The sequence below is a fragment of the Engraulis encrasicolus genome, chromosome 11, assembly GCF_034702125.1.
Source record: "Engraulis encrasicolus isolate BLACKSEA-1 chromosome 11, IST_EnEncr_1.0, whole genome shotgun sequence".
Classification (NCBI taxonomy): domain Eukaryota; kingdom Metazoa; phylum Chordata; class Actinopteri; order Clupeiformes; family Engraulidae; genus Engraulis; species Engraulis encrasicolus.
The window spans coordinates 45,290,615-45,305,490 of NC_085867.1; the positions used below are offsets into that span (position 1 = coordinate 45,290,615).

Below are 14,876 nucleotides of genomic sequence, written 5' to 3' on the forward strand. Positions count from 1 at the left end.
GTGTTTGCGCGCACGCGCATGTGTGTGTGTCTGTGTGTGAGAGTGTGAAAATTGCCTTTGGCTGAATGTATGTACGCATGTGTGTGCTATATGATTAATGTGGTAAATGGTAAATGGACTGCATTTATATATGCACTCCTTAGAGCACTCAAAGCGCTTTACATTGGTATGCCTCACATTCACCCATTCACACTCACAATTACACACCGGTGGCCGTGGCTGCCACGCAGGGTACCACCCTGCCACAAGGAGCAACTTGGGGTTAAGTATCTTGCTCAAGGACATAACGATTGAGTCAGGCCGAGTGGGGCTCGAACCTGCAACCTGAGCTACCACCGCCAATATGTGAAATTATGTGTGCAATGTCTTGTGTATTCTGCATTCATGCATGTATGCTACTGGACACCTTAAATTCCCTCAGGATTAATAAATGATACTCTCTCTACTCTCTACTCTACACACACACCAGGCCCTGCATCCAGCCACTGGGGGAGACAGACAGACAGAGATGGCACACGGAGGAGGAGGGCACCACAAGGGTGTGTGTGTGTGTGTGTGAGTCCCTGTGCCCCCTACCCGGTCTGTGTGTCTGTGTGTGTGTGTGTGTGTGTGTGTGTGTGTGTGTGTGTGTGTGTGTGTGTGTGTTGACCCTGGTAATCAGCCAGCAGTAGAGTACATCAAGCCACTTGGGTAGCAGGACAGAGTTGGCACACGGGGGCAGGGGACACAGGTAGACAAGTAGACAAATAGACAAGTAGACACGAAGACACTGGTAGACAAGAAGACAAGTAGACACGAAGACACTGGTAGACAAGAAGACAAGTAGACACGAAGACACTGGTAGACAAGAAGACAAGTAGACACGAAGACACTGGTAGACAAGAAGACAAGTAGACACGAAGACACTGGTAGACAAGAAGACAAGTAGACACGAAGACACTGGTAGATAAGAAGACAAGTAGACACGAAGACACTGGTAGACAAGAAGACAAGTAGACACGAAGACACTGGTAGACAAGAAGACAAGTAGACAAGTAGACACTGGTAGACAAGAAGACAAGTAGACATGAAGACACTGGTAGACAAGTAGACACGAAGACACTGGTAGACAAGAAGACAAGTAGACAAGTAGACACGAAGACACTGGTAGACAAGAAGACAAGTAGACACAGGTAGACAAGAAGTCAAATAGACACTGGTAGACACAGGTAGACACTGGTAGACAAGAAGCAAGAAGAGTAAAGACTCTCTCTCTCTCACACACACACACACACATACACACACACACACACACACACACACGTAGTCAAGAAGCAAGTTAAAACTCACACACACATACACAGGTAGTCAAGAAGCAATTAAAGACTAACACACACACACACACACACACACACACACACACACACACACACACACACACACACACACACACACACACACACACACACACATGGTCAAGAAGCAAGTAAAGACTCACACACACACACACACACACACACACACACACACACACACACACACACACACACACACACACACACACACACACACACACACACACACACACACACACGTGTAGTCAAGAAGCAAGTTAAGACTCTCACACACACACACATACACACACACACACACACACACACACACGTAGTCAAGAAGCAAGTTAAGACTCTTGTCTTTCCTGCCGTTCGTGTGTGTGTCCCCTTGCCCCAGTGGCCAGGTGTGTGTGTCTCCTGCCCCTGTGTGTGTTTGTCCCTGTGTCCCCTACGCAGGGTGTGTCTGTGTGTGTTTGTGTGTTTGTCCCCGTGTCCCCTACGCAGGGTGTGTCTGTGTGTGTGTCTGTGTGTGTGTTTATGCGTCAACACTGCTTATTATCTGGGGAGTAGAGTATGCTGCATTTCAGGTTTGGACCGAGACAAGAGACAAGAGGCCGGACTCCAAACAATGTAAACATTCCTCTACGCTTCAGTGGGCCTGTGTGTGTGTGTGTGTGTGTGTGTGTGTCTGTCTGTCTGTCTGTCTGTCTGTCTGTCTGTCTGTCTGTCTGTGTGTGTGTGTGTGTGTGTGTGTGTGTGTGTGTGTGTGTGTGTGTGTGTGTGTGTGTGTGTGTGTGTTAGACCCTCAAACAAAGACTGTGTCCTCAGGCAGGTAGAGCAGGTGAGAGGTGTTTTGTTCACCAGGCGACGAGACGATGACGTCAGAGATTCTTTAAGTATAGAGATATGCCAATGTAATAGGTTGCTATGGGCACCTAACATGACCAGGTTCCGGTCTGCCTAAAGGGGCGTGTCATAATACTCCTAGCATTGATTAGAACAGTCCTTAGGTCTGCCTAGGTCTGCCTAAAGGGGGATCCCCCCCCCCCCTGCAATAATAGAACCCGGAAACAATGGGCCAATGGAACCTCTCTCTCTCTACTCTCTCTGATGACGTTGTGCGAGATCAACGTGGGGCTCGACTGACTGGGGATGACAGATAAACAGCTGTTCACGGCGGCTAGAGGAGACACATGGTGCGCCTGAAGTTCAATTTTACTCTTTGGAAATTAGTACACTGCACTACGGTTCGACGAGACTAGCATCCCGTCGCACTAAAATAACGATGCATGCACTTTTTGGGCTATGTTATGGAGCTATAGTGCCATACCGGCGGAGTGATCTACACTAGAAGCGCACTGATACCGTGCATTCAGACAGTAAATACACAGAGTAAACCAACGAAAACACTCATTCTTGTGCGTGATTGTATTCTCAAACACTTCAGCTACGGTTGTGCAAGGTGTTTCAAATCAAGTCCATTTGTGAGTGCGGTGAGCACTCCGAGAAACCATCCCCAGTCAATTGAGCCCCACGTTGATCTCTCACACCGTGCCCATAGAGCTTGAAAGTCCCGCCCCTTAGTTCCGCATTTCACGGGACCTAAGCTGACCATCTAACAACATGGTAGGGAGTAAATATCTTCCGATCTCAGTCATTACATGCGCTGGGCTACAAATATGCTGTTTAAGAGGCTAGATAAAGATTATTCATGCAGAAGTATCAATGTTTTGTTCCGAGGCCGTCTGCATGAAAAATGTGAAGAAACACAGCTTTCTAAAAAGTTTAGGGGTTCGTACGAAAAATTAAACAAAAATATCAGAAACAACATGTGTGGAGCTCGTGGCACAACTCGAAGGGGATCGAAATATCATTTTAATGTCGCCATTGGAATACATGCTACGATTTTCGGCTAAAAACGTCGTTGAGGTCCCATGAAATCGGGGGAAGTGACGTCACTTTCAAGCTCTATAGACACCAGAGGTGCGTTTCTCGACAACGTCATTGCTCACTAAGTTAGCAACTTACTTGGTTGCAATGCAATTCCCCATTGGCAACCTAGTAAGATGTTAACTGTTAACTGGTCGGCCTCTAAACATTGTAAACATGTAACATGATGCAAACATTCTTATCTGCTTCAGTGTGTGTGTGTGTGTGTGTGTGTGTGTGTGTGTGTGTGTGTGTGTGTGTGTGTGTGTGTGTGTGTGTGTGTGTGTGTGTGTTACACCATCAAACAAAGGTAGGTAGCAGGTGAGAGGTCACCAGACGGTGGGTGACGTCACTTTGTTGGAATCCCACCCTTACCTCTCCCTACCCACACACACACACACACACACACACACACACACACAATCCCACCCTTACAATCCCCCTCCCACACACGCTCATTCTCTCTCTCTCTCTCTCTCTCTCTCTCTCTCTCTCTCTCTCTCTCTCTCTCTCTACCTTGTGTTTGTGGGTGTGTATGCATGAGCCGCAAGCATACTAATAGCATTCTCTGCGTGTTCTCTGTACTTTTAACAGCAACCGGTTGGTAAGGAAAAATCCCTTTAGCGAATAACATGGCAAAATACGTTGGTCAAAAATATAAGACTGGCGTTACCCACTGATATTCACGTGTCCCACTCCCAGCATTCCTTCCTCATTTGTAAGAGATACAGCACAGAGTGTAGTAGAAAGCGCACACATCCAGCAGAAAAGCATCAGCAGGTGCCAAATCAAAAAACTGTCACATGTAGGAGCGGGAAAGGATCTGCACACTGCTTGCAAAAGACTTAATTTATTTGGAGCAACGTTTCGATCATAGATCTTCTTCAGGCATCAGCATCAAGATGCCTGAAGAAGATCTAATAAATGATCAAATAAATGTCAAATAAAGTCTTTTGCAAGCAGTGTGCAGATCCTTTCCCGCTCCTACATGTAAAAGATACAGCACAACCATATGGGCGTGTTCATTAGTCACAACATGATGATAATAAAGTAATGTGGTCAGTGACCTTCGATATCAATCTCGCTTGTGTAGCGTAAATATGTTGGTAGCAACATTGTATTTATTTTGTTGTTTTGTTGAGACCAAATTATTAAACCAATCACTCTAACCTGTTTTTTAGCCTCCTCCATAGAATGCGGGTGTTCGCTATAAATTCCCTTATTTGAGATGGGCCCGCGGAAACCCCATTGCATGGACTGCATTTATAGAGCGCCTTTTCCTTTTCCTTTTCCTTCAAGCACTCAAAGCGCTTTATACCTCACATTCACCCATTCACACTCACATTCACACACAGGGTATCACCTTGCCACCAGGAGCAACTTGGGGTTGAGTATCTTGCTCAAGAACACATTGATGGGGTCGGGCAGAACGGGGCTCAAACCTGCAACCTTTGGGTTGCCAAACGGCTCCTCTACCACCTGAGCCAACACTACACGTGATTGGTTCTTGTAGTGGAGTGGTGCTTTGTGATTAGTCAGTGTAGTGGAGCGGTGCTTTGTTATTGGTCAGTGTGTACTCACTTAAGGTCTCTGGTGTTTTGTGATTGTATAGTGTGACAGTGGTTTTGCGATTTGTCAGTACTGCAGGTCTCTGATTGGTCCTTGTACTAGAGTGGTGTTTGTGATTGGCTAATGTTTTATAGTGGTGTTTTCTTATTAGTGTGTGGTGTGTCTACTTACTGCAGGTCTCTGATTGGTCCTTGTACTAGAGTGGTGTTTTGTGATTGACTAGTGTGTTATATAGTGGTGTTTTCTGATTAGTGTGTGGTGTGTCTACTTACTGCAGGTCTCTGATTGGTCCCTGTACTAGAGTGGTGTTTTGTGATTGGCTAGTGTGTTATATAGTGGTGTTTTCTGATTAGTGTGTGGTGTGTCTACTTACTGCAGGTCTCTGATTGGTCCCTGTACTAGAGTGGTGTTTTGTGATTGGCTAGTGTGTTATAGTGGTGTTTTGTTATTGGTCGGTGGTGTGTCTACTTACTGCAGGTCTCTGCCGAGTGTCTTGGCGAAGACGTGCAGGAAGTGGTATCCCCCGGAGCCCAGGTAGAATATGGTGATGGCCGGCAACACCTGGTACCATGGCAACCCCAGAACCAATCGGAAGAGGAAGAGGAGCGCCGTGCAACACCCCAAACGCATCATCCTGATGGGCGGAGAGAGAAAGAGAAGGGGGGGAGGGGAGGGAGAAGAAGAGATCAAGTTACCAAAAAAACATGGTTACATTTTCAGTCATCATTAGGGCAGTAACTAGCCTGATAAACCAGCCTAAATGTGAGACCGGAGTAATTTAGTCTGGCCCCGATGAACGACACCTCTGAAGATTGTTGATGAGAACATCCTGTTGTTTTTTCAAACCGTGCTGGCGCTCTGACCAATCGGCAATCTTTGCCGTTGATGTGCTTTCCCAATGGTGTTGCGAGATTTGTCGTCACTCCCTCAAAACCCTGCCCGCTTTGATTCAAAATAAATCTCTGCGTTGTGATTGGGTTTGCCAGACTCAGGGCACATTGTTCAAAACGTTCTCAGATCCGAGGCCAGACCCACTCGCAGCTGAAAAATGTTCGGCGTCCAGCGGGTGGCGCTGGTTTACCAGGCTAGGCGGTAACGGTATTGTATTGAGAAACTGAGAAATCATGATACACAGTAACAAGAAGGCAGTATCATGACCCTTTCGAGTTCTGTTACCCTTCAGTCCAGAAAACATCCACTTGATATGATGTGATAGTGCTTCCCAGCGTTTTTTTTTTTTTTTTTTTACTTATTAGTAAACCAGTTTACCTTTAAACTGTAATAGTTTATCTATAATTTATTTTATAATGTTATCAAATGTGACGATAACAGAGAGCGGGGGGGTCAGTGTCAGTGAGCAATGTGTGTCGAGCTGTGCCTAAAGCAAAACCCATTCCTAACCCTAACCTGCCAGTGAATAATGTGTCAGTCCACCAACCTAAAACCATAGCCTTCCTTTGGCGTGCCACTTCTGCATGCCACATGCCACTAAATCATCCAACTCCTACTGGATTTACTTCAGTGCCAGGGACAGAACATTTGAATGAAAAACATTTGCTTGACAATATTCTCTCCCTGGCACTGGACTGGAGTAAATCATACACCCAGATTGGTGGTAGGGATGCAAATTATCGATTAATTCATTAATCATTAGTTGATAGCCTTATCGATCGACTTACGATTAATTGATAAGCGGCGTTTTCCCCCTGAAATCTCAATGTTTCTCGGAAAAAAACTACTAAATCTAAACATTTTAATAAGAAAATGAGATAAAATACCACATTTAAGTTAATTCTATTTCAATTCTTTAATCCAAAGGTGATTTAAATATTCCCACTATTCACACCCCTCTTCACACACACACTCCATTTCACCTGGGTCTCTTGTCAGTTGTATTATCGATTAATTGTGATTAATGTTTTTTAATCGATTAATGGATTGATCGATTAAAGTCGATTAATCGATTAATCGTTTGCATCCCTAATTGGTGGCAATCAGGACAGTTTCAGAAGAAAAATAGCAATGCTGCTTTGCATTTGTTTAATTTTTATTTTGACAAGTTACTGTCCTTTTGTCTTCCATTGTTTATGAAAGGGTTTGGTATGAATGTCTTACGAAACAGTCATGAATCCTTCATGCAAAGTGTATAACAGCTGCTATGAATGTGTTATGCAGCGACACGTCAAGTAAAGTGTAAACGATCATTTTTAGGTCCAAGTCAAGTCAAGTCAAGTCAAGTCGGCTTTGTTGTCAATTTCTTTACATGCCCTGGTCATACAAAGAATTTGAAATTACGTTTCTTATTTTCCCATGCAGACATAGACATGGACTTAGGTGTGGACATAAACAAATGGTTTGGGAACCACTGCTGCAGTAGAAGATACGGACACTGTAGTGGAGAACTGGAGGACTTCACTACTTAACACTGCAAGCACAGGGAACAAAGGAGTGTTTTACAGTGTGTGTGTGTGTGTGTGTGTGTGTGTGTGTGTGTGTGTGTGTGTGTGTGTCAGAGGGGATCCTGCGCTATCTCGCCATTCTGGGTTCGAACCTGCGGCCTACAAGTCAACGCGCCAGTTTCAGCATGGGAGGCACAGCACTGTACTGCTGAGCTAAAGGTCCACACCAATACCTCAGCGCTACCGATACTGTATGACCGCACAAATACACCTACCGCGACAAGAGCGAGGCGAGCGGCGGAAGTAATTGACTTTGTAATGAGTTGCGCGACGAAAGCGATTCTGGAGACTAGAGGCGATTTGCGCGACGAGAGCGACAGTTTGAAGTTGAAATCCTTTCAACTTTCTATGACGCGGTTCGGCGACCAGCCGCGGCAGCCAATGACTGTATAGAGGTCAGTGACCACAAGCAATGGGAATGTTTGAATGCTTTGCCTTCTGCTTGTAACGGACATACTGTAGTCGCTTGAATCGCCGCTTGAATCGCATCGCGCCTGGTCTATTCGTGCGGTGAGGCTTCGGGAGACAGGCTTGCTAACGTTCTACTGCACCACACTCTGCTAGTTGGCCTCCGTTACATGAACTAAGCTTATCTCAACTTTACTGTCTAGGAGTCTTTATCTAGACTCACATCTCACAACAATACACCTCCGATATGACAGATAATGGATTTGAAATGATAGGTTTTACGAGATGTGTGTCTGTATGTCTGTGTGTGTGTGTGTGTGTGTGTGTGTGTGCGTGTGCGTGTGGTGGGGGGGGTTATGAGATGTGCGTGCGTGTGTGTGTGTGTGTGTGTGTGTGTGTGTGTGTGTGTGCTGTGATGTGTTTTATGAGATGAGTGTTACAGAAATGTGACCTTTGGCCTAGTCCTCATGTTGTACTGAGCAGACTCTACCATGGAGATTACATCACACACACACACACACACACACACACACACACACACACACACACACACACACACACACACACACACACACACACACACACACACACACACACACACACAAGACTTGAACTTGAACCCGGGCACAGGGGCCCAACAGCCAAGAGACCCTGACCCTGACACATGCACGAAGCATGACTCGGTCACCACTTTTTGCTTTTCGAATAGCCAGGCACGACACAGCTAAATCGAAAAGCAAAAAGTGGAGGTTGAGTCGTGCCGTGTCGAGCTGTAGGCCTACCAGAAAACCGGCAGTGGAAAAGACGCAATAGTGTCTTCAGACATCTTGCCTAATTAGACCCTGACACTTTGGCCAGAGATTCTTTATGTATATAGAGATATGCCATTGTAATAGGTTGCTATGGGCACCTAACATGACCAGGTTCCGGTCTGCCTAAAGGGGCGTGTCATAATACTCCTAGCATTGAATAGAACAGTCCTTAGGTCTGCCTAGGTCTGCCTAAAGGGGGATTTTCCCCCCTACCTGGAAACAATGGGCCAATGGAACCTCTCTCTCTCTACTCTCTCTGCTTTGGCCCTGTCCTGGCTCAAGTGGTTTGGCACTGCATTGCTACACCGGCGACTCAGGCTCGATTCCGGCCCGGTTCCCTTGCCGACCCTCTCCCTTTCCCCTTACACTTTCTCTCCCTCTCCTGTCATGAATAAAAGCCTAAAATATCTTTAAAAAAAAAAACAAAACAAAAAAAAAACGTTGAAACTTTATGGTAACTACGGAGGGGGGCCTCTTATTTTCTGTTTGGCCCAGGGGCTCACGGAGTAATAGCTTGTCCCGGACCGAGGCGCTCCGACTTAAGAAAGCCTACCGGAAACTCCAACTCCCATTGTCATTTTGACACAGCACTCCACAGCACACAGGTGCTCACTGCACACAACCAAATTGCATTTATGCCTCACCCGTCGCCTGAAAGGTAACAGTGCAGCGGGAGGGTACCATAGTCATGATGATGAAGGAGGATGGGGGAGAGCACTGGTTAATTACTCCCCCCACCAACCTGGCAGGTCGGAAGTTGAACCGGCAACCTTTGGGCTACAAGTCTAATGCCCTAAACGCTTACCACAATCTCCTCATCCCCAGACAGAGGTGCATGGGCGGGGTCGGACGGTCAGCTGGCTGGTGGCAACCAAGCCGCTCTTACCGGGTTTCATCCCCAGTCCAGGCTAGGCCCACGAAGCGAGGCGAGGCGAGGCAAAGTGAGGCGAGGCGCCACCCAACACCCAACACCGCTACGGTTCAGCATTTACTTATTAAAGAGCAGTTGAGCAGTGGAGAGAAGAGGAGAGGAGAAGAGAAGAAGAGAGGAGAGGGGAGGAGATGAGAGAGGAGAGGAGATGAGAGGAGAGGAGAGGAGGAGAGGAGATGAGGAGAGGAGATGAGGCCAGAGGAGAGGAGAGGAGAGAGGAGAGGAGAGGAGAGGAGAGGAGGGGAGAGGAGGGGAGGGGAGGAGAGGAGGTCAGAGGAGAGGAGAGGGGAGGAGAGGAGGGGAGAGGAGAGCAGAGGAGAGGAGATGAGAGGAGAGGATAGAAGAGAGAATAGGAGAGAAGATAGCACAGGATGGGAGGGCAGATGAGAGGAGAGGAGAGAAGAGGTGAGGAGACAGGAGGAGAGGAGAGCAGAAGAGAGGAGAGGAGAGGAGAGGAGAAGAGAGGAGAGGAGAGCAGAGTAGAGGAGAGGAGAGCAGAAGAGTGGAGAGCAGAATAGAGGAGAGGAGAGGAGAGGCTAGGAGGACAGAAGAGAAGAGAGGAGAGGAGAGGAGAGGAGAGGAGAAGAGAGGAGAGGAGAGGATAGAAGATGAGAAGAGAGGAGAGGAGAGGATAGAAGAGAGAATAGGAGAGAAGATAGCACAGGCTGGGAGGGCAGAGGAGAGGAGAGGAGAGGAGAGGTGAGGAGACAGGAGGAGAGGAGAGCAGAAGAGAGGAGAACAGAGGAGAGGAGAGGAGAGGAGAGGAGAAGAGAGGAGAGGAGAGGTAGAGGAGGAGAGGAGAGGAGAGGAGAGGAGAGGAGAGGAGAGGAGAGGAGAAGAGACAGGACAGTGCAGATCATAGTGGTGTACTACTATGGTAGTTAAGTTGTTTCAGTGTCTATCACAACATACCAGTGGCAGGGCAGAGCCTGCTAAGGAGCTACGGCCAGATGTTTCAAACCTTAAATTGTAGAGAATGCAGTTTGAGTTTGAATGCAGATGAGAATTGAGGCCCCTTTTGGGCCCCTGGCCCTGGGCCCCTATCATCAGAGGAGAGGGGAGTGTCGTATTTAAGGTGCTGTTTCCACGTAGCTGGATATTTTTATATGTGGACATTTTTTTTCTCCTGGTTGCATTGGTTTTGCATTGGTTTTGGCCTTCCGTTTCCACGTAGCAGATATTTAAAATCCAGGTTTAAAAAGCAGGAGAAAAAAAATATCCTATTTAGGGGGCTGAAACGCATTTGTTACAATGGAGGATTTATTTTTGTCCAAATGTTGCGTTTACACCTAAACAGGAGAAAAAAATACCCTGCTAAAAAAATATCCTGCTACGTGGAAACAGCACCTAAATCAGGGGTGGAGAACCTAGTGTATGTCTGTGTGACGGAGGTCATCTTGCACCTGTTCACCCCCCTCGGGAATCGAACGTTCGACCTCGTCAACTACAACGGTCCGGCAATGGGAGACACAGTACGATACCGCTGGACCAAGAGACTAGTCTCCCGGCCCAACGGCATCGACACTGTATGAGGCTTTGGGAGGGAGGTTTACCAACGTTCCACGCCAACTCTGCTAGTTAGCCTCCGTTACACTCCCCCTTAAACCTCACTCCCATCCGGGTAACGGCACCACTGTGGCGGAGGTCATCTTGCACCTGTTCACCCCCCTCGGGGATCGAACGTGCGACCTCGTCATCTACAACGGTCCAGCAATAGGAGACACAGTACGATACCGCTGGGCCAAGAAACTAGTCTCTTGGCCCAACGGCATGAGACTGTATGAGGCTATCTGAGGGAGGTTTTACCAACGTTCCACGCCAACTCTGCTAGTTAGCCTCCATTACATCTGGAGGGGAGTCTTATCCAGACCCACGATAATAATTTCAATGTTATGCAGTTTCACATGAAATGTAACATGTTTAGTAAAGAAATTTTAGGAATTACATTTGCAATGCAATTAAGTTATAATTTGTAGGGGACCTAGTGAAGGTGGGGTCTGTTATAAATGTGGCCGCCTTCAATATAGGCCTGAAGTGCAGGCAGGGGAAATCCTGGTTTGTGTTCATAGTACAGCCCTTGGAGGACAGGAGGACCCTCGACAGTTCTGACACAAACACACATATTATTATTTGGGCCGCACTGAGGGACTCCTAGCACAGGACAATAACCATAAATGTGCTTAACATCAAAACAATATTCATAAACATGACAGCCGACTTTCCATGATTTGCTAAGACTCTCGTCTGCTATAGTCTCTGCTCTATGTCAAGGGCCGTCCTCGAGCCAGCTGGCGACGGCGACGGTGACAGGCCACTTTGAGAGAAGAGGGGAATCCACGCGACGCGCACCACCCTTCCCAGTCACCGACCAGCAGCACTATTTTAATCCACGCGGGCTGCTTGCCAGCGAGCGAGCGCGAGGAGGAGGATGACACGCCACGCCACGTCTCGGAGAGAGAAAGAGAGAGAGACAGAGAGGATGTGTACGTGTGACTGACGGACATATTTGATGTTCAACACAGATGATCGGAGAAGCGAGGCGAAAACATAGCGGGATAATGTGCCGTAGCAAACGGCCCGGAAATGTTCACATCACCGCCATGCGCACTCGCAGCAGCTTCCCTACTGCGCGCACACACACTCACACACGGCTCCCCCCACTGCAGTAGAGAGGCAGGCGGAGTGATTGGCAAATATGCGGGAGGGAGGAAGCTCAGCTCAGCCCACAGCGCGAGAGGAGCGCATCATATCATGCCATGTGCGTACTAGACCGGACCGGACCGAACGCAACACCACGGGTCGAGCCGATCACTAATGCTACAGTAGACATAGGCATACAGGCCAGTCAAGTCCAGTCGGCCTTTAATTCGGATGGCCAAATGTATCGCTGTTTCAACCAACATCCCGATATATCCCAATAGCCTGCCCCTCTTTTAGGCCATTTCGCTGAGCCTGTAGATCCGTATAGCACTGTGTGTGTGTGTGTGTGTGTGTGTGTGTGTGTGTGTGTGTGTGTGTGTGTGTGTGTGTTTGTGTGTGTGTGTGCTATGCGTGAGTGGTGCTATCTCTGTGCTGGTGTGGGCGAGATAGCGAACCAACCCCTCCTTTGTGTGCTGTGCTGATGCATGTGCGTCAGTTACGCTGTCATCATCATAAGGGGCTAACGGTGCTGGTTCGGTTCGGGTATAGAGTTCCAGACTAACGGAGCGGGCGCATCCGAAAGGCAGCGAATGCAGCGGGAGCTTGACAAGGTTGCTAAAGGACAGCGGGGAAGGGGGACGCTCCTCTGAGCAAACGGCTTTTGGCTGTAAACACTTGCCAAGACAAGAGGCCGGAAACGGACCTTATGCAGAAACACACACAAAAACAAACGTCTGTCATCCTCGCGCCGTTAGTGACATACCTGCTCTCCCCGTCTCCAAACGCACGCGAATGTGACTCTTATTCCCCGAACAGGAGCCTGTGCCGTTACAATTCCGCCTTGATCGGCTTAGCGGAATAGCTCCAATCGCTCAGGCGTTTTCTTGCGTTGGTTGGTTAGCCTACACACACTCACACCACACCACACACCGGTCTTCAATGAAAGCAAGCGAAGGCGCCCTTCCTTCTCTCACTCCTGACGGCTCGTGGCGATAACGGCTGGCTGTGGCGCGCGGAAGGTCTCGAGACTTTGCCCCCGTTAAAGGTTATTTCATCTCCATCATGGTTATCGCTCGGGATCATTTCTCCTCTCGCCTCATTGTTACGGCAGGCCGGGCTCGAGCTCTATGGCTACGGTAATTCAAATGACCTTATAATTTTCTTAGGTGAGCCCGCCCCCATACAGTGCTGTCCTGTTCATCACCGGCACTGCTGTGCGCGTTAGTATTGATTGACGTGTCATTAGAGCCAATCCGGTGGCCCGTAGCGCATCGTTTCACCCCGGAGAGGAGGGGCCTGCTGCTTCAGAGAGAACTGTACTGTCAAGGAAATGCGGTGCGCCTGTAGCAACCCAATGTAAGTAGGCTGCCGGATGTGAGTGCCCGGATATCCGCCCGAGTATTTACGTCTATTTTACCTCAGCTACTCGATTTCGGTCGTGTATTTACGACAGTTTAACATCAGCTACTTGATTTCGGTCCGATTTGAGTCTGACTGAAGATGGAAGGGAGGTGCCGTGCGTAAAGAGCCCACAGCACATCGCCGTTTCGGCGACACCAGAGAGTTCCTTGATCTCCCAGTCAAAATAATTGGCCCGGTGACCAATAACATCAAAATAATAAAACAAAAAATAGTAGGCCTAAAATGAAATTATAACTTAAAACCGAATTGATTTGGGTGTGAAAATTAAACTGTCTCAACCGGGCACCAAAAGGGAATCCATCAAAAGATAACGGCATTACTTTCTCGTCGACATTATTTTGTTTTTATTATCCAGGAGGACTGAGCTGAAAACTGCAGCAGTCACCTTGCACCGTTCTAGCTGCTCTGAAGCACGTGCGTGTCTCATCCTGCCCATTCGCAATGTTAAATAAAAAGTTTTGCACAAGACTATTGCCTAAAATAGATGCACTGTCACAGACACTGGCCCGTGTCGGAAGGCATTAAAGTCACGAGTTTACCAAGAGTAAATGTAGCTAGCACTCGGGAAGTTTCTGAATTTTACTCCTTACATTAGTGAAACATAACATCAGGATATCCTACAAGTTAAAAGAATATCTGGGCATAGCCTTCTCTCTGAGTTAGAAAACAGCAGGTATGCCGCATATTGTGTATTATTTGGTGGTGCAATAACAACACCCGAAACCATGCCGCATATTGTGCCATATTATTGGTGATGCCGAAACAACAAAGCCAGATTGGTGACTAGAGCCTGCCTAGTAGGCTACATTTAGACATAGCCTACTCATTTGATTGTGCCATTTAAAACTGTCAGTGCAGAATTAAACTGGGCGCTGAATATAAATATTGGAGCCATTCTCCCTCCGTGTCTAGATACAGTCAGAGGCGCGCGCGTACGCTCTTATTTCTGTAGCCTATTATATGAAAATATCCTAAAACGGTGACAACATCAGAGGACCTTCGTGGTGGAGGATACTTACGGGACACTCTTAATATTATTGAAGGGACAGACCATGCTCGATAGGCTACTTTACCCGGTCTAAATGTAGCACTCGAAAAGTTATTCATATTTTGCAGATTATTTGGTGATGCCAACCACACGTGAAACTAGGCACATTGGAGACTACAGCATTAGACTACATTTAGACATAGCCTATTCATTTGATTGTGCTACGTAAACTTAAAAGTGTCAGTAGCCTACAGGATATTGTGCAGATGTGTGTGCGCGCGCACAACTAATTTCTCTCCCACCTCTTTGCTCATCAAGCCTCCCATCTCCAAAAAGACACGGGCACTCAGGATAACTGTTTACACGAGATGTCTAAATAATGTGATGCACGTTCTTCATGACATG

At 47.5% G+C, this 14,876-nt stretch overlaps 1 protein-coding gene across 1 annotated transcript in view; it reads right to left on the bottom strand.

The window, feature by feature from the left end:
• slc27a4 (solute carrier family 27 member 4) overlaps nucleotides 1-13,374 on the bottom strand; it is a 47,258-nt gene extending 33,884 nt beyond the window's left edge. The window contains exons 1-2 of the mRNA XM_063210752.1: nucleotides 12,825-13,374; nucleotides 5,284-5,445 (exon numbers count right to left, since the gene is read on the bottom strand). Of these exons, the coding sequence (XP_063066822.1) occupies nucleotides 5,284-5,444 (161 nt within the window). The 5' untranslated portion in view covers nucleotide 5,445; nucleotides 12,825-13,374. The remainder of the gene's footprint in view (nucleotides 1-5,283; nucleotides 5,446-12,824) is intronic.
• Nucleotides 13,375-14,876: the final 1,502 nt, after the last annotated feature.